The 27270-nt window shown below is 46.8% G+C and overlaps 3 protein-coding genes across 4 annotated transcripts in view; all 3 read left to right on the forward strand.

Moving 5' to 3' along the window:
- The window catches only part of NEURL1B (neuralized E3 ubiquitin protein ligase 1B), a 292908-nt gene that overhangs the window by 261664 nt on the left and 3974 nt on the right, over positions 1–27270 (forward strand). The window lies entirely within an intron of this gene.
- ATP6V0E1 (ATPase H+ transporting V0 subunit e1) lies at positions 2583–25195 on the forward strand. Its single transcript, XM_066388466.1, has 4 exons — positions 2583–2778; positions 6759–6806; positions 17285–17414; positions 24710–25195. The coding sequence occupies exons 1-3, from the start codon at positions 2675–2677 to the stop codon at positions 17376–17378; spliced, it is 246 nt and encodes an 81-aa protein (XP_066244563.1). The 5' UTR covers positions 2583–2674; the 3' UTR covers positions 17379–17414; positions 24710–25195.
- The window catches only part of CREBRF (CREB3 regulatory factor), a 58405-nt gene continuing 56329 nt past the window's right edge, over positions 25195–27270 (forward strand). For both annotated transcript variants that reach the window (XM_066388460.1, XM_066388461.1), the window contains exon 1: positions 25195–25312. The gene's annotated coding sequence lies outside the window, so the exon portion shown is untranslated. The remainder of the gene's footprint in view (positions 25313–27270) is intronic.

A 27270-nucleotide genomic window follows, 5' to 3' on the forward strand; every position in this document is an offset into this window, starting at 1 on the left:
GGGGCCACAGCAGACCAAATGACCCCTTGCTCAAGCCAGCAACCTTGGGCTCAAGCTGGTGAGCCTTGCTCAAATCAGATGAGCCCATGCTCAAGCTGCCAACTGCGGGGTTTCGAACCTGGATCTTCTGCATCCCGGTCCAATGCTCTATCCACTGCGCCACCACCTGGTCAGGCTATTTGCATTGATTTAAACAGGGAAAAACAATAATTAAGAAGTGAAAGCAGCACAAATACCCATTGATATTTTCAGATGAATGCAAAAATAAAATAATGGTCTATACATACGGTGGACTGTAATTCAGCCTCATGACATGTGCCACAACATGGATGAAACTTCAGGACATTATGCTAAGGGTCTTAAGCCAGACACAAAGACAAATCCTGTCTGATTCAACTTACATCAGGTTTCCAGAGTAGTCCAGCTTACAGAAGCAGAAGGTAGAATGGTGTTTGGCAGGGCTGGGGTGGGGGAATGGGGACTTGTTTAATGGGTATGAAAAGTTCTGGAGGTTGTGTGCACAACATGTAGATATACTTAACACTACTGAACTGTACACTTAAAAATGGTTAAGATGGCTGACCTGTGGTGGCTCAGTGGATAAAGCGTCAACCTGGAATGCTGAGGTCGCCGGTTCAAATCCCAGGGCTTGCCTGGTCAAGGCACATACAGGAAGCAACTACTACTTGTAGATGCTTCCTGCTTCTGCCCCATCTTTCTCACTCTCCTGCTCTTTCTCTCTCTCTTTCCCTACTCTATCCAAAAATCAATAAATAAAATCTAAAAAAAAAAAATGGTTAAGATGGTCAATTTGGTGTTATGTATATTTTACCACAATTTAAATATAAAAAAAAAAGGGGGGGCCTGACCAGGCGGTGGCGCAGTGGATAGAGCGTCGGACTGGGATGCAGAGGACCCAGGTTCGAGACCCCGAGGTCGCCAGCTTGAGCGCGGGCTCATCTGGTTTGAGCAAAAGTTCACCAACTTGAACCCAAGGTCGCTGGTTCCAGCAAGGGGTTACTCGGTCTGCTGAAGGCCTGCGGTCAAGGCATGTATGAGAAAGCAATCAATGAACAACTAAGGTGTTGCAACGCGCAATGAAAAACTAATGATTGGTGCTTCTTATCTCTCTCCGTTCCTGTCTGTCTGTCCCTGTCTATCCCTCTCTCTGACTCACTATCTGTCTCTGTAAAAAAAAAAGAAAAGGGAAGAAAGTAGGAGTGAAGTAGTTCTGGCTGATCTCACCCCTTCACTATTCTGTTCAGTTGTACAAGTGTTTATTGAGCCTGTTCTACGTATAAGTGCCCGTAAGGGGCATAGATCAGTGAACAGTGCCTGTTAGGAGTCTGCCCTCTGTTAGACGGTTGGTTAAGATACACATGTGAACAAGTACAATGCCACAGAAGATGCAGGGACAGAATGAGGTGATTTTGGAGAAGGAGGTGCTGGGGCTGGAACTTGAGGACAATTGAAATTCCGCCGAGGCTGAGTGTTTGGGGAGCAGCGTGAGCACAAAGGTGACCCACTAGTTTCTTACCTTGCTGGTCAGGTAAACGCTTGGAATCATGTTTGCAGAGGTTGCCAGTCCAACTTCCCATTTAACTCAAGAATCCCTTCTACTTGCTGAAGAAAGAAATCAGGAGGTAATGTGAGGGGAGACAGTGTGACTATTTCAGGGAAACACTGCATTTGCTTTATAGATCTGTTCCCTATCTTGCTTCTTCAATCTCCTTAACCTCTCTGAGAACTGGTTTACTCCTCTGTTCCACGGTTGTCACATGTTGTGAATGAATAAATGTGAGAATCCTTGGCAAGCATTAGAAACTGCAGGTTCTTCTCATTGTTCTGGCAAATTCCTCCTCCTCTTTCAAGGCTTAGCTCAGACCGGCTTGGGGGCGTGGGGGAAGGCCAGCACTATGGTCCACCATCCTTTGACATGGCATTGAGGAGCCCTCTGCAAGTCTATCTCCTCACCAGCCTGCAGGATCCCGGAGGGGGTTCTGATTGATTTCTGTAACCCCAGAGCCTGGCACCGCGCACAAGACATACCACAGTGCAGTAGTTAAAAGCGCTGGCTTGGAATAGCACACCGTTAGAGGTTGGATCCTGGCTCTGCCACTTACTAGCTTTGTGGCTTTGGGCAAGGTCCTGAACCTCCTCCTTGGGCTTTAGTTTCTTCATCTGCAAAGGGGGGACAACTGTTAAAACTACCTCGTAGGCTGCAGGGAAATATTCAAAATGAGCTCGGTGAGGTTTCCAAACTTAAAGCCCGTACAGTATACATACAGTTTATATATACATACAGTTATAACGGTGACTTACTCTCGTTCATGGTTGTTGCATAAAAAGAAAATAAAGCTGTAAATAACTACACTCTTCCTAAAAAGGGCCACGTTCTTACTACCAAACTTGGCTGAGCCTCTAATGACTAGGCCCCTTAGCTCTGGGGCTCTAGGATGAGTGACGTCCCTTAAAGGAGCAGTAATCCCGAGACCGGCCAGGTGACGGCGGAACTCGGTCTCTCGGCTCCCAGGGGGGCGGAGTCGGCGCGCGGGTCACGTGGGCGCGGGAGGCGGGTCTCTGCGCGCGCCGGTCACGCGGCCCAGTGTTGACACTTCCGGGTGGGAGTAAAGTGCGGCGGAGGGGCCAGGGGCGGGCAGCTCCCGGGGCCACCATGGCGTACAACGGCCTTACGGTGCCTCTGATTGTGATGAGCGTGTTCTGGAGCATCGTCGGCTTCCTGGTGCCCTGGTTCATCCCTAAGGGTCCCAACCGGGGGTAAGTGCGCCAGGCCCGCCTGGGGAGGGACGCGCGGTGCCTGGCGGGCCGGGCCGGGAGGGGGAGGGGAGAGGATGAGGAAGGGAGGGGACGACCCCGCACCGCCGGAACCTGGCCGGCGTGGCCTCGACCCCCGTGCGGCCCCAGATCTATCTCATTGTCGCGGCAGCTTCGGTGACTCCTGGCCGGAGTGTGAGGACCCTTCTTAGAAAGGAGTTTTAGGGGAATTTCTCCCTTCACCGTCGTGTGTGTGGGGGGGTGTAAGTCGGAAACGGGCTCCTACCCACCGGACGAGAAGTTGGGGTTCGGCTTTAGCCGGCTTGACCCCTGCTCTCCACCCAAATCAGGCCCTTTTGCCTAAAGTAGGGAAGGGATCACATAAAGAAAAGGCACTGCCCTCTGCGGCTCACGGTTGTCGCAGTTGCACAGGGCAAGCCTGTGCAGCGACCAGCCCAGGCCTGGCATCTAGTGGGCGCCAGGAAGTGTGTAGTTGCGGCCCGATCTAAAGCGAGATCATTACCGAAGAGCAGGGGATGTTGTTTAGAAACCCCTGCGTCATAGCTTTAAAAGGAGGGCACTCCCGCCGCGGTGTGTGAATGTAACAAGTTCCTAGAATGATTGGTTAAAAAAGGCACTCTTTCCCCCCCCCCCCTCGTTAAATAACGCTTAATCCGTTTTGTAAGTAAACTTGTGTTGTATGAAATGCGGCCTTGTCTGCGAAGGAGCTTTAGCACACCTTTCCTTCTTTTCTTTCTTTTTGCCTTCTAGTTCCTCTTTTGCCGTTTAGTCATTTTTTCTCAGTGACCGGAATGCAAGATCATGTGGGGTATATCTCAGACTGAAGTCACAGTTTGTCAGATGCACCATTTTTTTTTTAAATTTTCTGAAATTAATTAGTGGCTTCATGGGCCTTGCATGCAGAATAGGCGTTCAGTAAAAATCTGTTGAGTGGCTAATTGTTGGCTTTTATTAAAGAAAATACTGTTACTTAATATTTTGTGACCTGAACCCCGTTTCCCATCTGAAATCAGCTTTCATTAGACCTAACACTTTCAACTAGTTTAAAAGTAAAATATAGTTTGTTTAAGAAGGAAAAATGGTACGTGAAGTGCTATCATTTGGTAATATTAGGTCTCCCTTACCTCCCATAAAACACCTGTTATATGGGGTCATCTTTCCAGACTGTAATAGATAAAATAGAATGGCAGAATTCAAGGGTTGTTAAAACAAGTCGTATTAACCAAATGTAATTTCTTAGACTTGTTTCTCCTGCTGGAGTTCAAGAACAACAAAGTACTTCTTTGTTGTGTTTCTGTCCTCAACTCCATTACACTACCATCTGCCTTTCCAACCCTCATACTCAAAAGCATTTATCACTGTGCCGGTGGCACTGACCACTCCTTTCTTAAAGTCCTCCATTCCAGGCCCACCCTGCCTGGCCCCGGGACTTGATGCCCCTGCTATCCTCAGGACAGTGACATGTCTCCTGTAGTGCCCGGGCTGCTTAGTCTCCTACCTGGCCCCGGGACTTGATGCCCCTGCTATCCTCAGGACAGTGACATGTCTCCTGTAGTGCCCGGGCTGCTTAGTCTCCTGCCTGGCCCCGGGACTTGATGCCCCTGCTATGCTCAGGACAATGACATGTCTCCTGTAGTGCCCGGGCTGCTTAGTCTCTGCCTGGCCCCGGGACTTGATGCCCCTGCTATGCTCAGGACAATGACATGTCTCCTGTAGTGCCCGGGCTGCTTAGTCTCCTGCCCTATTGTTATGATTCAGGTTGGACCAGCTAGGGCTATGTTATCCAGGTCTAGGTCACAGCCTCCACACAGTGCTTGTATTTCCTGCTCTTGGCAGGGTTGAGCAGCACCTGAAGCACAGTGCCTCCTAGGAGTTACTGGATTACACTTTGAGAAACACTGCCCCTAGCTGGATGATCCCTGTGACCTTGAACAATTGAGTTAACTTTTCCACACTCCCCTCTTCTCATTGTAAAATGGAAATGTTAATTCTCAATGAGTACTAGTTTCCCTTTACTTCCTGAATAGATGGCAAAATAATTTTTTTTTTTTTTAATACTCGAAGAATCTGAATAGCTTCAAGGACTGTGGTGAATTTTAAGGCAGGAGAGCCTTTTTCATTTGAAGGATTAAAACATCTTCATTAAGGAGATAGTAAAGCACCTTCCTAAGGGTGGAAGGAAGGCTTTGATGTTACATCCTTTTCCCTGGGAGACCCCCTGCTCATCAGAAGGCAGAAAGTTGGGTGAGGAGGTTTTCAGGACCTGGCGAGACAGGGAGGGAAAAAAAGGCGAAAGGAAAAACTTCTGAATCTATGCATAGCCTAAAGCTGCTTCTCACTCTTTTCTAGGACTGAACAGGGGTAGGATAAAGTCAAATGTGTGCAGGGGTCAGCTTTCCTGCTGTCCTGTTTTGTGTGATTCCCCTCCCTGCTCTTTAGGAATCCACACGTCCCTAAAAACTTCTGGGTTTTCACAGTGGCTCCCTTGGCAGTCGGTTGGGGGAGGGGTTGGGAAGAGATCACAGGGATTGGAGTGCCATGAATTGTCATCTCATTTTTTTAAAACATGCAAAACATTTTCAGACACAAAAAAGTAGGAAGACTAAGTAGTACGATCTACCAGCCATCACGTAGACCCAGTACTTGATACATACTTATATTTGCTTTATCTCTGAATGCCGAAGTGCGTGTGTGTGGCTCTACACATCTTGTAGCACTTTCATCTCAGGTAACCCCGGCACACCCTTATCCTTCTTTCCTGCTTTATTTTTCTCCATCTGCACTTCTGTCTGTCTGGCATACAGATAGGTAGATAGGTAGGTAGGTAGGTAGGTTCGTATATACATACATACATACATACATACATACATAGATCTTGTTTGTTTATTGTTCCTCTTGTTTGTTGTCTGTCCCCCACTATCAGGGCAGGAGTTTTCATCTGTTTCCTTCACTCCTGTCTCCCCAGAGCCTGATATATACTAGACACTAAATGAAAATCTGTTGAATGAATGAATGCATGTTCCAGTATGTTAACCATAGAACACACACATGCACAGAACTTCTAAAGGATGAGTTAAACAGATAAATAGGAGTTCCGATGTTTGCTTTCCATCTAGAAGACAGTCTTACTTCCTGTGTGGGGTGTGGAGACCGCTCTTTGGACACTACTCCTGTGCATGGTGGGGGCGTTGAAAGGTTTGTTAAGCTGCACAATGATGTGATGAAAGGAACGTTTTAGAAAGATGAGCTCAGGGCGATCACTGTGGAGAGAATGAGAGGGAGAGAAGAACATTTTGACTCTGCTCGCCGTTAGCCAGGCAAACCTGATACATTTTGGTGCTAAAGGTGAGGACGGAAAGGAAGTAATCCACCCAGGGAGAGATGCTTGAAGGACTAACCCACAGCATTTGGTGACTCTGAGGATGCAGGGGTGGCATGAGCCGAACTATGAGAGGTTTGAGCATGGGGTGGGATGGTAGGTGGGATGGCAGAGCTGCCCTGGGGAGCAGGAGACTGGGGGCAGATCCTTTGGGATGAGAAGTGGGAAGAGATGAGCGGAAATCTGGTTTTAGAAATGTTGACATTTGCCGGGACCCGGATCCAGAAGAACTGTGTCATTTCTTTGGTAGAGAATACTACCAAATGGGGTAGTGACTTGGATGTCAAAACAAATTGTCACTGCAGCCTGTGTGTTCGGTTTCTGATGGGGTTTGTGTTAGACATCTAAGCTGTGGCATAAATACTTGTCCCTTTAAGTACAAATAAGTGTGTAATTATTTACTTAAACCTCTGCCAAACGCACCCCGACGTGCCCAGCAGTCTGGGTGCTGGAACACGTTCCGATATGCTTTCTGGGCACATGGTCCCTGGTGGTTTGAGGACTTGGGGAGGGGACTTGAGCCATCCTGCATTGTCAGCATAGTTTGCAAGTTATCTAATGTTTGTTTATTTATTCATTTTAGAGTTATCATCACCATGTTGGTGACCTGTTCAGTTTGCTGCTATCTCTTGTAAGTACGTTTCTCTTGTTAGTAGTTTTGTCCTAAACCAATCTCGGCGTTTATAATGCGTGTGGTGGAAAATGAAATGAGTGGAATGTGATTGTTGTGAAACTTGACAGCTTTGTTTCATCAAAGCTTGTCCCTCGTGGAACGTCTAGTCTGAAGAGTGAAAATAGCACACTTTTCCTATGTGCAGCATTTACATAATTTTTACAATTATGTAATTAATTACATAATTAAATATAAGTATATTTGCATAAGAACTGTACAAATGCTCTCTCCCTCTGTCAACACAAGCACAGTTTATTTGGCCCAAGTGTAAAGCTTATAGTTAGCCAGAAATTGTCATTGCGGTGCTTTGTATTTCAGTGTTGTGAAGTATTTAAGCCTTCTTATTTCACTTAAGTGTCTCACTATGAAGCCAATGAAGCCATTCTTTATTATGACTTCTGTTCATCTGGAAAATGGAAGTTGAGCTAGAATTGTAATCAAGTAGAGTAAGAACAATTTTTCAAATTAAATTTTTTTTTAAAGTTTAAAAGTGTAATAATTAGCATCTATTTGAATAGCTGATATTGCTTCTATAAACCGTTGAATGCAAGCTATTTTAGGATCTATGTGGTAGTTCTCAACATGAATTTTTGGAGTCCTGTTCTTTATCCTCATGAGTGTCAGAAGTGGCGGGGCTGCAGCTGAATTGTTTGAACGATGTTTCCAGTTCTCGTCTGCTTCCTCCCTTTTCATGGAGAGTAGTGGACGAGTCACACCCTGGGAAAAACCAGCTTTAGTCAGCTCGTGGAGGAAATAGCCACTTCAGAGTATGCAGAGGCCGTTGGATTCTTCTTTTTTTATTTTTTAAACTAAGATCTATTTCATATACCATAACATGCATCCTTCTAGGGATTTCTGTTCAGGCTTTTGAGCCAGAGATTGTCTTTTCTTAAGAGAGCTTTCGAGCTTCCCGGAACTTCCTTATAAAGAGAAGATTGGTGTTGGCCAAACCATTGTTCAGTGCACACATGAACGGGAAGCAGCTGATCTAACTCGGTGGTGCAAAGTCAAGCTGTCTGTGACTCGGAATCTGAATTTCTCCTATCTTCAGGCTTTTCACTAAGATTTAAAGACATTTTTTTAAATTTATTGATTTTAGCAAGAGAGGAACCGGGGGTGGGAGAGAGAGACAGACAGGAAATGCAATCTGTTCCTGCGTGTGCCCTGAACCGGGATCGAACCGGCAGCCTCTGCGCTTTAGGATGATGCTCCAACCAGCCGAGCTGTCTGTCTGGCCAGGGCTTCACCAAGATTTTTTTTTAAAAAACATGGGGATGAGCCAATTTCAGCTCCTGGTATAGATTGGAATCGACCCCCCACAGTTATTAGTTTGGATTTTGATTCTGTGACAAGTCGTTTAGTCACTTGTTCAAGAGCAACTTTTAAGTGTTTAAAGCTGAATCCTAGTGCGCTCTGCTGGTGTTGCTAACCAGTGGTGGTGTTTGCTTGCCTCCGCACCAGAGCTTAGAAGATGAGATTCTACAGTTGGCTGGGTTAGCCTTTTTTTTTGGTGAGAGAGGTAAAGAGGCTTTTGGGGATGATAGCTGAGCCTCCAGAAGGGAAGTGTGCCTGCTAGCAAGTGGGAACGAGTGAGTGTTCCTTCTTATACCAGCTGCGTTCAGCTCGGATGAATAAAGGAGAGGAAGTCGGGGCGTCACTGGGAATTCGTCACTTTAGTAGCGGTGATTGTGGACCGATTCATAGTCCTGCTGTGTCTCCTACAGCAGTGGTCCCCAACCCCCGGGCCGCGGACTGGTACCGGTCCGCAGAAAAAGAATAAATAACTTACATTATTTACATTTTATTTATATTTAAGTCTGAACGATGTTTTATTTTTAAAAAATGACCAGATTCCCTTTGTTACATCCGTCTAAAACTCACTCTTGACGCTTGTCTTGGTCACATGATACATTTATTTGTCCCACCCTAAAGGCCAGTCCGTGAAAATATTTTCTGACATTAAACCGGTCCGTGGCCCAAAAAGGTTGGGGACCACTGTCCTACAGGACTCCCAACAAGGGAGCTCTTTACCGGACCAGGAGCCAAGGAGTGGCCCTGCCGTGGAGAAGGCCTTTGTATTTCTCTGAAGATCTCTGCCCCTTGAGCAGGAAGGTTGGTGGTAGGGTCTTAAAAAAAGAAAGAAAGAAAAAATGATTGCACAGAGGAATAACTTCAGGTTAAACCAAGATGGGACAAAAACATTTCCTGACTTTCTCATTCTCCATCTTTGAAATTTAATTTTCATTAACTCTCCTTAGAACACCACCAAAAAAATTTCCAGTCAGTCTCATACCTCTTATTTTCATTTTCAGGTGTAAAATGAATAACTGGACTTGGTTGGAAATGATACCACTTTTAGTCTTTGACTTGACTGAGAACTTTCGGCAAGCCTTACCTCTCTTTCTTCCCTTGTTCCAGTATGGCCGCAGCAGCTGTTGACAGTGGATTGGTGCTCTCATTAGTGTGTTCAGAAATTAGCGCAGAGTTCTGACATGAAATGCTCTGGAGGTTATTTTATGGGGGAATGAACGGGATGGCATAGACTTTTTGAAATTGATTTTTCTTTTCCTTTAAACTTGATTATGTATTTTACTTAGTAAGTTACCTGCTAGAAACGTATGGTGGAATTCAAATCCTCAGTATTTTCCTTGCCTCATTCCACAAAGGGGTGGGATTCTGTAATAGATTAGAAAGTCAAAGAAAACTTCACTGTCTGAGGCTAGTAAGTATATTTTCTTGAAAATGCCTCTTTCGAAGGCAGACACACCCAAAGAAACTGGATCTCCTAAATGAAGTCTTGTTTTGAAATACATTCACGGACTATTAAATGGCCTTCTGTTTGTCGCAGTTTTTTCCCCTTACCAGTTTGTTCTAGTTGAAGGTTAGATGCTGTGGGGCATGACGTGTTTGAGCTCTGAATAAGCCAGGATCTCTGCCAGTATGACCAGTTTGTGTTAATAGTTCAGCAGGGGAAAGTCAATGTCAAAACAAAAATTCAGATGGGGACAGGCTAAGATGGACCTGCCGGTGAAACTTCTAAGGTGTCAGATGGGAAACTGAATATAAGGAGAGATGTTTGAGGCCATGAGACCGTCTCCAGTTTCCTAAGGCAGTGGTTGTCTACTGGGGCTGTTACTGGTATCCGGTAGGTCCCACAGAGGACAGGACAGCCCTCTCCTCTCAGCAGAAAACTGTTCAGCCCCAGATGTCAGTCCTGCTGCGGGACGGAAGAGGAGAGGACAGGGCCAGAGCTGAGCAATGCCAGCAGATAGCTGTGCCAAGGAGGAAGGGCCAAAAAGGCCACCCTTGAAACTTCTCTTGAATTAAGGGAGTGACCAGAATGCATGAAGGAATCAGAGGGTAGTAAAATCAGCAGGCAAGCACCCCAAAGGGAAAGTCAGTCCCCCAAAGGAGTGCGACAGAACTGTCTGGAGGCAGCACGGCGCAGCGAAGTTAGTGCTCCCATCGCCAAAGTGTGTGTTATCGGGTGTAAGCCCTTTCTGCTTGAGAGAGCTTCCAGGGAGCCCGAGTTCAGGGGAGCTGGAGGCACTGGGAGGGGGAGAATGGAGGAGGAGGTGAGTGAGTGGTGGCTGTTTGAGCCAGTTACAGAGAACTCAGTGGGAAGGGTTGGGGGAAAGGAGAGGGCCGGATGTTGGGTCCAGTGGTGAGATGAGCAGAGCATGGGGGGGGTGGGGATTGGATCATAGTAGATGGTCCTGGGAAGTCTGGGAAAAATTATTTTCTGAGGTAAATGAATATATGAGCTCTGTTAAGCTTAGTTCTTACAGTTCCTGTATTAGGCAAGAACTTGGACCTGAGGCTTTTCATAGCAGCAAGGTAATAGGGGGCTTTGTCAGTTAGGCATGCTGCTTCCCAGGGCCATTGGCACTAGACTGGTGGGGTCAGGCTCTGTTTGTTTGGTTTCCCAGTACCACTGTACTGTTGATTGCTGCACCATTGATTCCTGCACCGTCGATTAAAGACTTCCCTTTCTCCGTTACATTGTTTTGGCATCATTGTTCAAAATGACTTGATCATATATGTATGAGTCTGTTTCCAGACTGAGTATCTCTTCTGTTCGTTGATCTCTTCTGTCTTATGATAATACTCTCTTGGTTGTAGCTTTGTATTGAAATCAGGAAGTCTCAGTTCACTGTGTTTTTTCTTCAGGGTTATTTTACTTCTAAAATAGCTATATAAATTTTAGAATCAATGTAGCAGTTTCTATGAAAAGATCCTGTTGAGGCCCCTCCCCCCCCCAGTGAGAAGTGGGAGGTGGAGAAGGCAGACAGACTCCCACATGCCCTAGATCAGGAGCCACCCAGCATGCCCACCAGGGGGTGGTGCTTAACCCATCTGGGGCGATGCTCCTCTGCAGTTGGAGCTAGTCTAGCGCCTGAGGCGAAGGCCATGGAGCCATCCTTAGTGCCCGGGCCAACTTTGCTCCAATGGAGCCTTGGCTGCAGGGCTGCGGGAAGGGAAGACAGAGATAGAGAGGAAGGAGAGGGGGAAGGGTGGAGAAGCAGATGGGCGCTTCTCCTATGTGCCCTGGTTGGGAATCGAACCGGACTTCCACACACCAGGCCGATGCTCTACCACTGAGCCAACCTGCCAGGGCAATCCTGTTGAGGTTTCAACTGGGATGGTGTTGAATATACATCCATATGGAGAAAACTGGCATTTTAACAATACTGAGTCTTCTGCTCATGAACATGGTATATCTCTATTTATTTGATTTTCTCTTATTAGTTTCCTTGAGTAATTGTTTTTCTTTTTGCATTCTTTTTTCTCTAGATGTTACAAGATTTTCTTTTTATCTTTGGTTTTCAGCAGTTTGATTATGACGTGTATCTGGTTTTCTTTGAATTTATTCTGGTTAGGGTTTATGAACTATTTGGATCTTTAAGTTAATATTTTCCACAAAATTTGAGAAAGTTACAGCTTCTATTTCTTCTATTTTTTTTCTGTTACATTCTTTTTCTCCTGAGACTCCAATTATATGTATGTTAGACTTTTGTTTTTCTTATTTCTTCAGATTGGATAGTTTCTGTTGATCTTTCTTCAGGTTCTGTTGATCTTTCTTCTGTCATCACCAATATGGTAGTAAGCCCATCCAAAGATTTTTTTTTCACTTTGTATGTTATACTTTTTAGTACTAAAATTTTCATTGGGTTCTTTTTTTATAGTTTTAATTTATTTCCTGAGATTCCCAATCTCTACTACCATCAAATAGTTGGTTTCCGTGTTTTGTTCAGAGTTTATTACTACTGTCTATAACATGAGTCTAAAAACAAGAGGAGTCTGATACAAGCTGCTCTGCTATTATCCGAACCAGAACTTTACCTATTGATGCTTTTATTTTCAGGTATTTTATTTTTCATTTCTACAGAAGTTCCTTTGCTTCTTTCACAGCTTTGTTCCCCTCTCACCCCCCCCCCCCCCCCGATTTCCTTCCTTATTTCTTCTCCCTAAACATATTTTAGGCTTATCTTTTTTAAAATCTTTTCTTTTTTTTTAAGATTTTATTTATTCATTTTAGAGAGGAGAGAGAGAGAAAGAGGGGGAGGAGCAGGAAGCATCAACTCCCACATGTGCCTTGACCAGGCGTTCTAGGTCGACGCTTTATCCGCTACGCCACCACAGGCCAGGCCTAAATCTCTTTTCTTAAGATATAGTTTATTTATAATCTGGGTCCGATAATTCCAGTATCTGAAGCCCTTACATGTCTGTGTCTGCTCTTTGCTGCTTCTCACTCATGCTGTGCCTTGTTTCCATGTGTATTTAGATACAGTTGGCTGCCAGCTGTTCATTTTCCCTGTAATTTTATATATATGACTTTCTCTTCCAAGCTTCCATGGCTGTGGTAGAATTGAGTTCCTTGTGGTTGTAGGACTGAGGTCCTATAACCTTGCTGCTGTTGGTTGGGGCCCCTTCTCAGTTCCTAGATGCCACCTACATGTCTTGCTGTGCAGCCGCGCTACCTTCAAAGCCAGCAACAGAGAGTTTCCTTTATGTAAACTTCTCATCCTATAGCAGTCCCAGTCTAATAAGGAGGTAAAAGCCACACAATAGGTTAGACAGGGGGAGTATAACAATTATTATCATTTATTTAGTCGAAGAAAGTAAGATATAAGGTAACTGTGTATGATACTCTGGGGTTGAGGGAGGCCCAAGCAAAGACACTTGAAAAGGATTCAGAGCCCACTGGAGAAGCTGTGGTTCAGCCCCTGAGAACAGAAGCCTGTGGGTTTGGTGTTGCTGGGCAAGCAGTAGACCACCTCTGGGCACAGGCGGGAGATCCGGTAGCCAGTGGCATGGCTGTGTAGCGGAGTCCCTGTGCCAGTGCAGGAGACTTCAGAGCACGTGGGCCACGCAGCGACTCGGGTCTTGGTGTCAAAAGGGCTGCAGGAAGGTTAGTTCCAGGCAGAGGCTATGAGATCAAAGGGCAGCCATGTTCAGGGCCCAGCCTGCGCAGCCTTTGCTGAGTGTCCTCACACCCACCCCGCAGACCCCCTGGCCTGCCCACAGAGTCCCTTCAGCTCCCTCTACTGAGACAGCGCAGCACCGTGCTCTTTAGGGACAGAAAAAGGAATTCGTTTGTTTACCACAGAGCACACACTAAAGGGCCTGCTTCGAGCTAGTCAGCAGTAAACTATAAGTGACACACACTCCAAATGCCTTTTGTCAGGGAGAGCCAGTCCCTTTTAGGAGCTCACCGAGTTAGGTCAGGTCCACTCAGGAGGACTTCCTCCTAAAGCCAGCTGTATGCTGTAAACTGATCACAGGGTGACCATCATTGTATTCACTGTCTTGGGTTCAGACAGAGTGTGTATGCCAGGGGTTGGGGATCTTGGGGGACATCCTAGATTCTACCTGCCAGGGAGGGGGGGCAGAAGAGAGGGGGAGACCAGGATGCCTCAGTGCTACATGAGAGACTCCTTTGTCAAGTGCACAGGTGATGTTTCATTCTGTGCTTGGATACATTTTAGCTGGCTCAGGAGAAAGAGAAGGAATAACTAGTATTTATTAGATGTCCATTTGTCAACTCCTCCACAGAGCACTTTCCTATATTCTCTCTTTATTAACATTTTGGGGCAGAAATTATTATCTTCAGTTTACAAAAAAAGAGAAACTGAGGCTTAGAGTTGTGCTAAACCCCATATTTTCAAATAGCATCTAATAATATGCTGCCCTTGGAAGAATTGGAGTCATTGGGTTGGGATGAGGGCCGATGACAGAGGTCACCTTAGTGGAGATAGGGCAAGTCGCTCTTCTGCATCTCTGCTGTCTCTTAAGGCATCCACTGATTGAGGTCACTCCGGTCATGGCCCTCGCTGGAGGGACAGTGGATCGGAAGAGGAGTCCTTGCCAGGCTTCTCTGCTCCAGCAGGGAAGCTGGGCACTTATCTGCTTGATACGTGCGTCAGCGGGCAGTAACCGCCCCGTTCCCGGCTCTCCTATCTGAATGTGAAACAAAAGAACAAAGTGCGATGTGAGAGAGCTGCGTGTAGTGTTTTCTGGGGGGGAGGACCGACCTTATGCTGAGGGTTCTAATAACCAACGCTGAGCTCATGACACGTGGCTGGGGAGTGAGTGTGGAGTGAGAGCTCTGTGTCTGCCGAGGCTCAGTCCCCTGCCGCCCGGGCTGCCTGTTACACCTCGGGGGCCTCGTGAGGGTTGGCTCCTCTCCGGATTCCTGTTTGCCTTTTTTTTTTTTTTTTTAAGATTTTATTTATTCATTTTAGAGACGGGAAAACGAGAGAGAGAGAGAGAGAGAGAGAGAGAGAGAGAGAGAGAGAGAAGGGGGGAGGAGCAGGAAGCATCAACTCCCATACGTGCCTTGACGAGGCAAGCCCAGGGTTTTGAACCGGCGACCTCAGTGTTCCAGGTCGATGCTTTATCCACTGCGCCCCCACAGGCCAGGCCCTTCTCATTCCTTTTTACACCCCGGAGTCTGACGTGGGGCAGGGCGTTGGTGATAACTGTGGGGTATATCAGGAGATTTGTTTCAGCCTGATCTAGCGAGCCTGTCACTGATTCACTCGGAGGTGTTGTGTCCCCTGGACTTGGTTTCTTTGTCTTTAGAATGAGGAACGTGGATTTCAGCTCTGCAGATAGACGTCGCTGCCCCATAGCCACCCAGCCGTTTCAGTAATCTCAGATGGTTGGTTATTAGCCTGGACTTCATGTACAGGGACATGTGGAACAGTTTGGGCAGATTTGAGGGTACGTTTCGTTCTCTCTCCTTGAACACATGAAGTAATAGATTCATTGGAACATGACCTCTTCATCCACCCACTTCCATCAATTCAGGCTGGAATTTTTCCCCTCCCAGTTCTCCACCGTGTATCTCTGCTTTAAAGGGAAACTGCAAGTCAGGCGGGAGTCGGAAGGACAGGCACAGAGCTTGGCTGGTCAGAGGGGGATAGTTCCTCCATGAAATTTCAGATGACCAGCCTGGGCTGTTTCCCAAGGAACTTTCTTGAACTGTGGTTACTTCGTGCTTTTAAGTAGATGTTTTGCTTGAATCGAAGCATTAAAAATAGAATATTACATTCAAAAGAGTTTCTCAGTACTAATCTGAGCAAACAAAGTGGACTTTGTTCTTGCCTCTAATATTCTTTACCTCAGGTACCAAAGACTTGTCATGGATTTAATCAATAATCAACAGATGGATTCTTTATTTCTTTAACCCCCAGATTGAGTTAGATTTCGCTGTCCTGATGCCTTGGCTGGGTTTCTGGTTCAGGAGCTGCTGCTCTTAATTATTGTTGTGACCACAGGCAGATCATTTAGCCTCTCCCTGCCTCAGTTTCCATAGCTTTATTACCAGAGAATTAAAAGAAAGATTACATGTGAAGTAGAGCATCAGGGTTTTTTAGAAGCTCCCTGGGTCATCCTAGTGTGTGCCAGCATTGAGAACCACTGCCCTGCAGCCCCATACAAAGTGCTGGGAGCTGGTGTTTCACTCTGTACTATATGTTTTTGGTGAAGAAAGGAGACGGTCTAGTCGAAGTTCTAACATAGGTTTTATTTAGATGTCTGAGTATAGCCGGTTGCTTCAGTCTCTTACGAAAGCTCTGACGCCTGTTTTCGAAGTCAGCTTCTCCTGCCTGCTGGGATTGGGGAAGTCCTGGGTCTGTGTGGAATTTTCCATGACTCTCGGCTCTGCACCGTGAGTGTGCGCTGCAGCCACAGATCTTTCCAGTGCCTGCTTGTGCGTCCTCCCTTTCTTTTATGACACTGTCAGATGGATGTTCAAGCCAACTACATGCCTTGGTATTTTGTTTGTGTTTAATACTCTAGTTCTAAGGACAGATCAGAGAATCTCATCTGAATTAACTTTTGGTTTATCAAGTGAGTCAGCGTGAGGTATCTTTTTTGGCCTGATTTCCTCAGGTGTCATGTTCCCTGTCACAAAACCACCTTTTGTGTGGGGGGGGACACTGCGTCTGCAGGTGCAGGCTTCTGGTGCGGTGCTGCCATCGGTGATCGGAGTCTGCTTTTTTATTTCTTTGATTGGAAGAGTTCTAAAAATGACAGCAAATGAAAGAATAGAGATCCGACCAGATAATGGCCTGGTTGAGTCTGGCTACTTCCCCTCTTATAGGGGAATTCAGAGCCCTAAAATTATTCTAGCTTTGGTTCTAGCTCAGTGGTTCTCAGACTTCCTTGGGTATATTAATTGCTATGTCAGATATAAAACCATTTGTGAGCAGTATAAGAAAATGTTAAAGACAATTTCAGTGCTATTTTTCATTTCTCACCCTAAGGTTATATGTAACACTATTGTACTTCCTGCATAATTAGTCCATAATACAGAGGACTATCTTGTCACTTGGGTTTGGGGGTGCACAGGGGGAGTTTAATGCCCGTGTGGTTCGCTTTCCCGAGGCCCCTATTTTAGTGGTGATGGTGGTTAGGGAAGGGGTGCTCAGGTATTAGAGTCTGGTTGGGAGGCGGTGGGCTGAAATGTAACCTCGCTATCCCAGTAAGAGTGGGTGTGTCATGTGGGTTGTGGGTGTTAGCATTTGGAGAGTGGATGGAGTAACACCCATATTCCTAAGCTTGGGAGCTGTGATGATGACGCATTGAGATTAGGTAAAAACACTCAGAGGTAAAGAGACATGAATTCAGAAAATCTGAGATATTATAATTAAGAAAATGAAGAAAGATGAGGAGAGTGTTTTGTGAAGCTTCACTGCTTTGTAATATGTGTCGAACCGAAGGCAAGGTGTGTCCTGTGAATCGGTTGTGATAAGCTATAAGCCGGGCTCCTGTTAGCACAGTGTGTTAAGAACTTGTGTTGAAGGTTGTTCTGAACAGAATAGGCTTAAGTTTTTTTTACTGAAGCTCTTTTTTAATCTTAATTGAAAATGGTCCTGTTCCCACATGATTTCACCACTTTTGTTGTCATCCCTCCCCCGTTCTTTCAGTTGGCTGATTGCAATTCTGGCCCAGCTCAACCCTCTCTTTGGACCCCAGCTGAAAAATGAAACCATCTGGTATCTCAAGCATCACTGGCCTTGAGGAAGAAGACCCGCTGTTCAGAGCTCAGCCATCAAGGTGACTGTACCCTTGACCTTTCCCATCGGTGTTGTCCGCCACTCAGCTCGAGTTTGCCGTGACTTTTTCTGAGAATTTGGTGACCACTTTAACACTTGGCAAGGGCAGGCTGCTGCGCGCAGCATGATCTGAAGAGCAGGAGTAAATATGGGACTTAGATCATTTGCTTTAAGTGAAGGATTTATCCATAAGAGTCTTGTAAATTCTATTACCCTGCCATTTCAAATCCAGTTTGATGTACGGGGTTAATTCTGCATGCAGTCTTTTGGACATAGCTCAGAGAAGTGACGGTGTTGGTTGTATTACAAGACTCAGCAGCTTCAAGAAGTGGCTGGCAGATTAGAAATTAAGAGCATGTCTGAATGCTCTAGATAGAGACAGGTGCTTTCTGAAAACCGGTCTTAAAATTGCAGCTTTTATTTGGTTCTGAGGATCAGAGTGGAAAGATTTAGTCGTTGGCGGAGAGTCAGACAACCAGTGGTTTAGTCTGTTCCTCTGTCCCCATCATTTTGACAAAAGGAAGACAGTGCTAAATGCCTGACTGGATTCTGGTGCAGCCTCAGGGTGGGGCGCCTCTCTGGGAACCTCTGTTGCCCGGCAGGAGACCCACGGCGCCTGTCTCTCCTGCCTTTAGTGATGCTGCGGTGATCAGTGGGCTCAGGTAACGATGCCTGGTTCTCCAGTTGCAAAGTTCTCCATCAGCCTTTCATCCAGTGGTTTTGTCCATTGATGATAATTCGCCTGAATTAAGTGTTTCTGTAGAAGTTGCAAAATAGTGATTTTTCTGAGTTCTAGCATGACCGCTTCATTTGAACTCTTTCTATGAATATGACCTTTCCCTCATCGACTAGGGTTGTTTAATAACCTTGAAATATAGATTATATAGGAAAAGCAGAATACATATTTAAATCTTTTTTTTTTAATTTAATTTTCAGAGTAAGTTGTTGGTGCTCAAGTTTCTTCTGCAGTATCTAAGGAGGCTTTCTTTTCTTTTTAATTATAATCAATTACATCTATTATCCTTTTTATGTTTAATTGTTCTTTCTTTGACTGATAGGAGCCTGTATAGACTGGCTTCTATGTCCTTTTGGTATCAGTCTTTGATAGTTTCTTTACTTTCTGGCAATATCAAGATGTCCCTGACCCTTCAGTTTCCTGCCCAGGCTTGGAATCAGCTGGTCCTCTTGTGGCTCTCTGAATTTCCCACTGAAGGGACCCTGGTTCACTCGTCAGTCCTCAGGCCCCGCTGGCCCTGTCCTTTCAGTGGGAATAGGGTCTTTAATTTAAAACCACCGTCTGATTGCGAGGCACGCCATATCTGCTTGGTGTTGTAACTTCTAAGTGTTTACAGCGGACTGGGCCAGGAAGTGTGTGCTTTTAAGATGAAAAAGAATCATGAGTTCATACTAGTATTTCTAATTCAAATTTAAAATTATAGGTGTTTTTCTTCTTTGGTTATATACTTGAATATCATTCACATATGCTGAAAATCTTGGTTCCTAAAGATGGTAACTTATTTATTTACTTTTGTTATCCCATGGCACATATAACTTAAGTTTTATTTTTGTTTAATTCATAGTAATCTTTTTATTTGCTGCTATTTTTTTTTATTTTTATTTTTAGTATTTTTCTGAAGTTGGAAACGGGGAGGCAATCAGACTCCTGCATGTGCCGGACCTGGATCCACCTGGCACGCCCACCAGGGGGCGATGCTCTGCCCATCTGGGGCATTGCTCTGTTGCAACCAGAGCCATTCTAGCACCTGAGGCAGAGGCCACAGAGCCATCCTCAGCACCCGGGCCATCTTTGCTCCAATGGAGCCTTGGCTGCGGGAGGGGAAGAGAGAGACAGAGAGGAAGGAGAGGGGGAGGGGTGGAGAAGCAGATGGGCGCTTCTCCTGTGTACCCTGGCCGGTGATCGAACCTGGGACTCCTGCATGCCAGGCCAACGCTCTACCACTGAGCCAACCGGCCAGGGCCTATTTTTAAATATGTAAAACATATTTCCAAAGTCAAAATTATAAACAAGATATATTCAGAGAAGTCTATCCTCCTGGTGTTCGATTTTGCCTAGGATAACGTGTGTGTGTGTGTCTGCATCCTCCCCACGCACCCACAGCTGTCACAGAAAGGATATATTATATGTACTGTCCTATACCTTGTGTTTGCACTGGACACTGCCCAGCGCTTCTCGTCAGTGTATAGCTATCTGAAGTCGAGATTACACCCAAAGAGCACCGATGGGAGTCCTTTCAGATTGTTTCTAGTCCTTTGCTATTACTAATAAAGCCCCATGCCATCCTGTGCATGTAATAGTTTTTGTTTTTGCTAGTGCTCTTTGGGTTAGATTCCCTGAAAATGAAGTCTCTGGGTTAAAAGTAAAGCACTTTTTCTCGCTGTTGCCACATTGCCCTCTGCAGGGGTTGTTTTTGCATTCCCACCACCAGTACAGCAGGATGCCCGTTGCCTCATAGCTATTTAACCTCACTGGCGAATTCCTAACATGTGCACTCGCGTCCACAGCACCACCTGGGGCTGCTGCTCGAAACCCTTGTCTTAAAGATTGCTCCTTTAATAAAAGCAAGCTTCCAGGAAGTAGGAGGGCACAGCCGGGCGAACCCTAATTATGAACCCCATGTCACGTTTATGCTGCATTTGAGGTAGTGGTTACGGCAGTACCACTCTAGGCCTTTGGAGTTACCACATCAAGAGAGCTAACGCCTGCACAGCGTTGGAGCAAGCAGAACTCTTTAAGACAGAACTTCACTTTGCTTGCTGGTAAACTCAAAAGATTAGGCTAAATTCCCCCCCCCTCCCTTTTTTAAGCGATAGAGAGAGAGAGAGAGACAGACAGGGACAGACAGGAAGGGAGAGAGATGAGAAGCATCAACTCATAGTTGTGACACCTTAGTTGTTCATTGATTGCTTTCTCATATGTGCCTTGACTGGGGGGCTCCAGCTGAGCCAGTGACCCTTTGCTCAAGCCAGCGATATTTGGGCTCAAGTCAGCGATCATGGAGTCATGTCTTTGATCAAGCTGGATGAGCCCGCTCTCCTCCGGTGACCTCAGGGTTTTGAACCTGAGTCCTCGGAGTCCCAGGTCTACACTCTATCCACTGTACCACCACCTGGTCAGGCTAAATTCCCTTTTGAACTTTGAATTTTTATACAGTTGTGGAATGACAAAGGAGTGCAGAACCCAGATTTAGGCCTGTTTTCATCTGGTAGAGAAAAGTGTTTGATCTTGTATGTGATTTTTTTTTTTTTTTAGATTTTATTTATTCATTTCTAGAAAGAGAGGAGAGAGAGAGAAGGGGGGAGGAGCAGGAAGCATCAACTCCCCTTTGTGCCTTGACCTAGGCAAGCCCAGGGATTCGAACCGGCAACCTCAGTGTTCCAGGTTGACGCTCTATCTACTGCGCCATCACAGGTCAGGCCTCTTGTACGTGATTTAAGAGCCTAGGTTTGAAAAAGGGGAGACGTAACCTGGACATGGCACTCAGCAAGAGGAAAATGAGGAATGGTCTTGAAAGCTTTAGAAAAATTGTACACATATGAAATTGACTTGATCTGAACAGCGTAAACACCTAAGTCAGTCTTTGGCCACTTTAGTCACTTTCCTTGCCATGATTTTCTTCCCTGCACTGATGGTAGGCTGAGTACTAGCACTTGGTGTTCATCGGCTGGCAGACTGGCCCGGTGCTTCTCAGAACAGTGCTCACTCCGACTTTGCTCTGCCAGGCGAGTTCCTCATGCTATGGAAGTGTCACGTCAAGGTTGCTGTTTTTGTCCCATTTTTTTATAGCCTTGGGCGTGTCACACCAGTATATAGATTCCTTGGAGTGGATTTGGCTTTAGACCCAGTGTCCTGTAAGTTGGTTGCTTTGCCTCGTCATTGTAACGTTAGATGAGCTTACCTGGTTGCACAGCCCTAAAGGGCAGACGTTCTGTTGTGTTAACAAAGTCTGGACAGGAGAGGGATCGAGGGTACGGGTAATTAGGCCCCCGCCCTAGGGGAGCTATTTTTCTATTCATTCCAAAACTAATTGCGTGTTCATGAGGTGCATAGCACTGAGTGCGGATTTCACGTGAGCCTCAGAAGGGGTTCTGACCGGTGGAGGTGGGAGTGGAGCCCACTAGTGACAAGCTCAGTAGTGTAAGCTGTGGTTTCAGTGCGTGGCTCTTACCCTGATCTCTGCCTGGAGAGTCCGCTGCCGCTTCAGACCGAGTCGTGTCTCCATTCCAGTTCCCGATGTCATAGTTCTCCCTGTCACTTCGGGTCAGAACCTGTCAGTCACTTCTTTCTCCTCTTCCTCATCTCCAGTTGATCTCGGTAGTGTCTCTGTTCCTCCTTCTGACGCCCTCATTTCTGACCAGTGACCAGAGCTCGGGTTCCTGCGGTGGCTCCTCTTCAGGCCTCCCCGTCTCTGCAGTCAGTGCAGCTATGAAACAGCGCCCTGTTACCTGCTGGATGGACCACTTCCCAAAACAGCCACTGCTTGCCCCAGAATCCTGAGTCGGTCTCCAGGGCGACAGCAGACGTTTTTTACCTGAGGTCCCTGAGTTCAGCCGGTCCAGCCCCCTTGAAATGCTATGCAAACTTTTGTAAGCACAGCTTCTTATCAGGGTCACTAAAGGTCCCTAAGCCACAAAAGATAAGAATGACTAATCTGTGGGTGATGTTAACTTGGCAGCCGAGGTCTTCCCGGACCGCCCTCCGACCTCCTTCGCGGCCTTTTCCTGCTTGCCTCGTGGCCATTGGTTCCAGCCCCACTGTTTCCATGTTCTTGGCCTAATTAGCTTTCCTTAGCTTCTCCTGCCTCTCACTGCCGACCACATTCATGAATTTAGAAAGCGAGTCGTAAACACTATTTTGCAAACATTCTCTGCTCTTATTTCACTCTGAGCCTCCCCAGTCTCCCCTGCCTGATCCTCCTGCAGGGCCCTGCGCTGCCAGGCCACTTGGTGTCCCAGTGATTTCTTCCCTCCCTCAGCACACTGAGCCCCTCAGTTCCCCAGTTCCCCTGCCTGATCCTCCTGCCGGTCCTCTGAGATGCCCACCTGCAGGGCCCTGCGCTGCCAGGCCGCTTGGTGTCCCAGTGATTTCTTCCCTCCCTCAGCACACTGAGCCCCTCAGTTCCCCAGTTCCCCTGCCTGATCCTCCTTCCGGTCCTCTGAGATGCCCACCTGCAGGGCCCTGCGCTGCCAGGCCGCTTGGTGTCCCAGTGATTTCTTCCCTCCCTCAGCGCACCGAGCCCCTCAGTCTCCCCTGCCTGATCCTCCTGCTGTTCCTCTGGGGTGCCCACCTGCAGGGCCCTGCGCTGCCAGGCCGCTTGGTGTCCCAGTGATTTCTTCCCTCCCTCAGCGCACCGAGCCCCTCAGTTCCAGCCACTCATTTAGTGTCTGGCCTTTACTTGTTAGATACATACACCCTTGGTTTGCTTAAAAATACCTCTTATAGTTCATATCCTAAAGTACATGCCTTACACATAACAATAGACAAGGAATTGTTTCGTGAGTTTATCTGAAATGAAAAAAATCAAGATAAAAATGGCATCTATTTTTGAACAAAAAATACAGTTAAGCATCCCTCCCTGAACAGGTTTCCTGGTTCTGGCCTTCCTGTTTTTATGTTGTCTTTGTTCTCAGTTTTATCTGAAAATAGCCTTTGTGAGCCCTAATTTTACAAACAGAGAACATGGATTCATTGCTGAGTTCCCCTCCCCCACCCCATCTAAATAGAAGGATGATTAGAATATTTCTGCTTTAATTCACTCCAAAATCAAACTGCAAGTCTCTGCCATTTAACGTAACGCTCGCTCATGTTTATCTTAAACCGTATCCCTGAGCTGGAGTGAAAATGATCCCTGGTTTCTATGTGGTCTTTCAAAAATGAAGACCTGCTTTTTTTATTTCATGATTATTTACTTGTCCAGAAAGGCCTAAATGATCAGGAAGACTAACAACTATGTTCTTTATAGGAAATTACCACACAAACATCTGTATTCACTATTCATTATTCAAGAAAAATTCCTAGTCGGCCTGGAACTGAGGTCTGTGCGAGGAGCTGTCCTCTGGCCAAAGGAGGAAGAGAGACGCAATCAGTAGATTAGAGGAAGGGGTCTGTGGAGCGGGGGCTGCAGGAAACCGCTGCCCTGGTGCCTGACCGCCCTCTGCGCCTGCTGTGGTGTGTCCCAGTGCATTGGAAGCGTGGTCCTCTGATTAGAGCTGGCGGTGAATGGACCTTGTTTGCATGGTGCTGCCTTAGAGGGCCCCTGGCAGAGTGGTGCTTCCACCACTGGGGCGGCTGGACTGCCCCAGCTGGCACCAGTCTCTGGGCCACTTCAGGGCCCCTGGAGCCCAGGCCTGGGGAAGCTTTTACCACACTGCACTGTGGATTTCCCTGGTTCTGCCCACTGACTTGGAAAACCACGAGGGCCCATCAGATCTCCCTCAGTGATGTTTGACTTTCGGTCTCATCAGACCTGCCTGCCACAAACCATGTCTCAGCTGAATTTAACAAGCCCCTTCCACCTGCATTAACCCTCAACATTCTGGCACACTGCGTGTCCTAACAGCATGTTCTCTTACCCGCCAACTCAGGCCTTGTCCGGAAATTGCCTCTGAAAGACATTTTCTCTGTATTGTTTTTTATTTCAGGAGCAGCATCTGTGGCTTTATTTACACAGATGTTACAGAACAAGTTTTACATAAAGGAGTTTATGCGACCACTTTTAGCAGTCTGATGTGTGAGGATGCCTGTTGTAAATGTTTACTAGCTTTGCAGAAGTGGTGTGGCTTGAAATTTCTAGAAAAGGAAACTCACATTTGTCATCTACACTTACGGTGGCAAGAATAGGGAACAAACTAGGAACAACTTCGAGTACCAAGGACAAGGAACGCGCCTTTTGGGAACGTGACAGGAAAGCTTGCGGGGCCCGTGGGGACGCTGCTGCCTCGTGAGAGGGGCCGGCAAACACAGGTTCCTGAAACTGAAGCGAACTCACTAGACTCCAGTACGATCGGTCTCGGTCACTTCGCTCTTCCTCTTTCTCTGACACAGACTGCCTATGAGCCTTAGGTTAGCAATGCCCTTGGTAACAGGACCTCGGTCATGGCCCCGCAAAACCTACCCAAGTTTGCACGTTCATTGAGCCCCTTTTTCACTGGAGTTTATTGAACACCTACATATTTTAAGTGATTGGCCTGGTTGACCACCTTGATGTTAATTAACCCTTTGGCCCCCTGAGGATGGTGTGAGGACCAGTTACTGGAACGGCTGGCTTTGTTTTGCAGGTCATGAAGACAATTCCTCTAGATGCAAAATCGTCTCCAAATCCAGACCGCCTTCCCTGACTCGCCTGTTTTGACCATCAGCTGCCTTAAACATTCACACCACATTTGAATATCTTATTCTACAATGCAGTATTTTTTCTTGTTGCCTTTTTTACACTTTGAATTATGTGCCTCCTTAATGTAAACTCGGCTGATGCCCTAGAATGCTGCCGCACTCTTCTGAGACGGAAGGAGCTGTTCTGAGACACGCGGCTCTCTCTCCTGGGACCTGTGGATGTGAAGAGGGCTCCTGCCTGCCATGACATGGAATCAGTGAAGTGATTAAAAGCTGTCACAAGACAATAAGACTCCAGTGCAGCAACCGTAGGACAGCATGTTCGAGGAGAGATCCGACCCAACGGAATGACACCAAAGTCTTATTTTCAGGATGAATTTCTTTCTTCTGCCATCTTTTGGAATAAATTAGTTTCCTGCTTTCTATGGAAATCTGGTGTTTGTGTTTGTTCAGCTCATTTTTATAAGCTTTCCTATCTCTCGTTGCAATTCAAACTCAGGTTGGATGTATAAAACTGGCCATGGAGTTTGAGGTTCCTGAAGAAACTGGTAAGTACTTTTCTTCTTCTTAATCATTCAGTAAACATTTAAGTGCCTACTCCAGCCAAGGTGCTAGAGGAATCGGAGATGTGGAAATTGGGGTCTGTGCAAGTTCAAGAGCTCTTACGCTATTTGGAGAGGAAGGACAGTCTACATAGAACTGTAACATCAGGCCATGTTTGACTTTTGTCCATGAAAAGTGGTTCCGATGGTGAACAGGTTGGAGGCAGTGGTTCATTGTACCAGACTGATTAAAAAGTCTGGGGCAGTGGCGGTTAATTCTTGAGAGCAGCATCTTAGTAATTCACATTTGGGAGGCTTTATTCATTTAAAGAAATTAAGAGTTGAAATGGATCTAAATTTTCACCAGCTCATGGCTTTCTGACAGCCAGCCAAGAACGGATTTCCTGTTTTGCAGTTCGTACTTTGCTGTTCCTCCCCAGCTGTCTGAACTCATGGCTTTGCTATTCTTGTGACCAAAGAGTTTCAGGTTGAAGTGACTCTCCTACTTTCATTTCTTTCTTTCCATTCTTTACTTTCATTTTGAACATGAGGTTTTCATGAGCATTAGGCAATCCCATACTTGACATTCCCAACCACGGAGCCCTTTTATTTTAGCTCATTTCATGGCATCCATAAACCAGTGAGATTTGACGCTCGAGGGGCAGAGGGAGACATGCTAACCCTGTTGTTTTAGAGATAAGGGTCTGAGCCCAGTCGGGGAGACTCAGTCGCCCAGTTAAGGGCAGCGGGTCGGCCGCAGACGGGTCTGAGCCCAGTTGGGGAGACTCAGTCGCCCAGTTTAGGGCAGCGGGTCGGCCGCAGACGGGTCTGAGCCCAGCCGGGGAGACGCACTCGCCCAGTTTAGGGCAGCGGGTCGGCCGCAGACGGGTCTGAGCCCAGCCGGGGAGACGCACTCGCCCAGTTTAGGGCAGCGGGTTGGCCGCAGATGGGGAGTAGGCCCATTTCTAACCCCCCTCTCCCATGAAGCACTTCTCACTTGCCACCCTGCTTCGCTCAGGATTGCGTTGGCAGGAGCCAACTCTGGTTCTTGGGTAGGAGGGGAGAATTCTGCCTCGTGGATGACCAAGCTGTCTCCCATCAGTATCTGTCATCTAAGAAAGCAGGGCTGGTGGATACTGTGGTTCCATAGGATGCCGCAGTGTTTGAGCCCTGACGGCGGGGGGGAGTGTGACTGCAGAATCGCCAGGTACCTGGATTCTCAAGCCCGGCCCTGCGGTCCATTGTGGCTGGGGATCAGCCTGACACCTTTCTAGTCGTGGTTTGGAGCTGAGCCTCCTGGTGTGGCACTTCCCGGGAGTGTTGCTGTTGTCTGTCTGGAGTTCAGCCTGTGGCGGGAGCTGCTAGGAGCCCACAGGTTTGGCTGGGCACACCATGGGTGTGGCCGGCTTTCAGCAGCTTGGGGGACTGCCTAGGGGCTCTTCTCCTTCGTGATCACGATTAGGCACATTCACAGTTTAATGGCATTATAGTTGATGGCTGATCTGAACTCGAGTCCTGCCTCATTCCGTCCCTTTGGACTGGTCCATTTTTCTCCCTCATGTGCTCTGCATTAGACACTGGGGAGTAAGTGGGATTAGGGTGCTTTTTTTTAATTTATTTTTTACAGGGACAGAGAGGGATAGATAGGGACAGACAGGAACGGAGAGAGATGAGAAGCATCAATCATCAGTTTTTCGTTGTGACACCTTAGTTGTTCATTGATTGCTTTCTCATATGTGCCGTGACCGTGGGCCTTCAGCAGACTGAGTAACTCCTTGCTCGAGCCAGTGACCTTGGGTCTAGGCTAGTCAGTGACCTTGGGTCTAGGCTAGTGAGCTTTTTGCTCAAGCCAGATGAGCCCGTGCTCAAGCTGGCAATATTGGGGTCTTGAACCTGGGTCCTTCCGCATCCCAGTCTGACGCTCTATCCACTGCGCCACAGCCTGATCAGGCTGTTTTTTGGTT

This window comes from Saccopteryx leptura, chromosome 6 (assembly GCF_036850995.1).
Source record: "Saccopteryx leptura isolate mSacLep1 chromosome 6, mSacLep1_pri_phased_curated, whole genome shotgun sequence".
NCBI classification, from domain to species: Eukaryota; Metazoa; Chordata; class Mammalia; order Chiroptera; family Emballonuridae; genus Saccopteryx; species Saccopteryx leptura.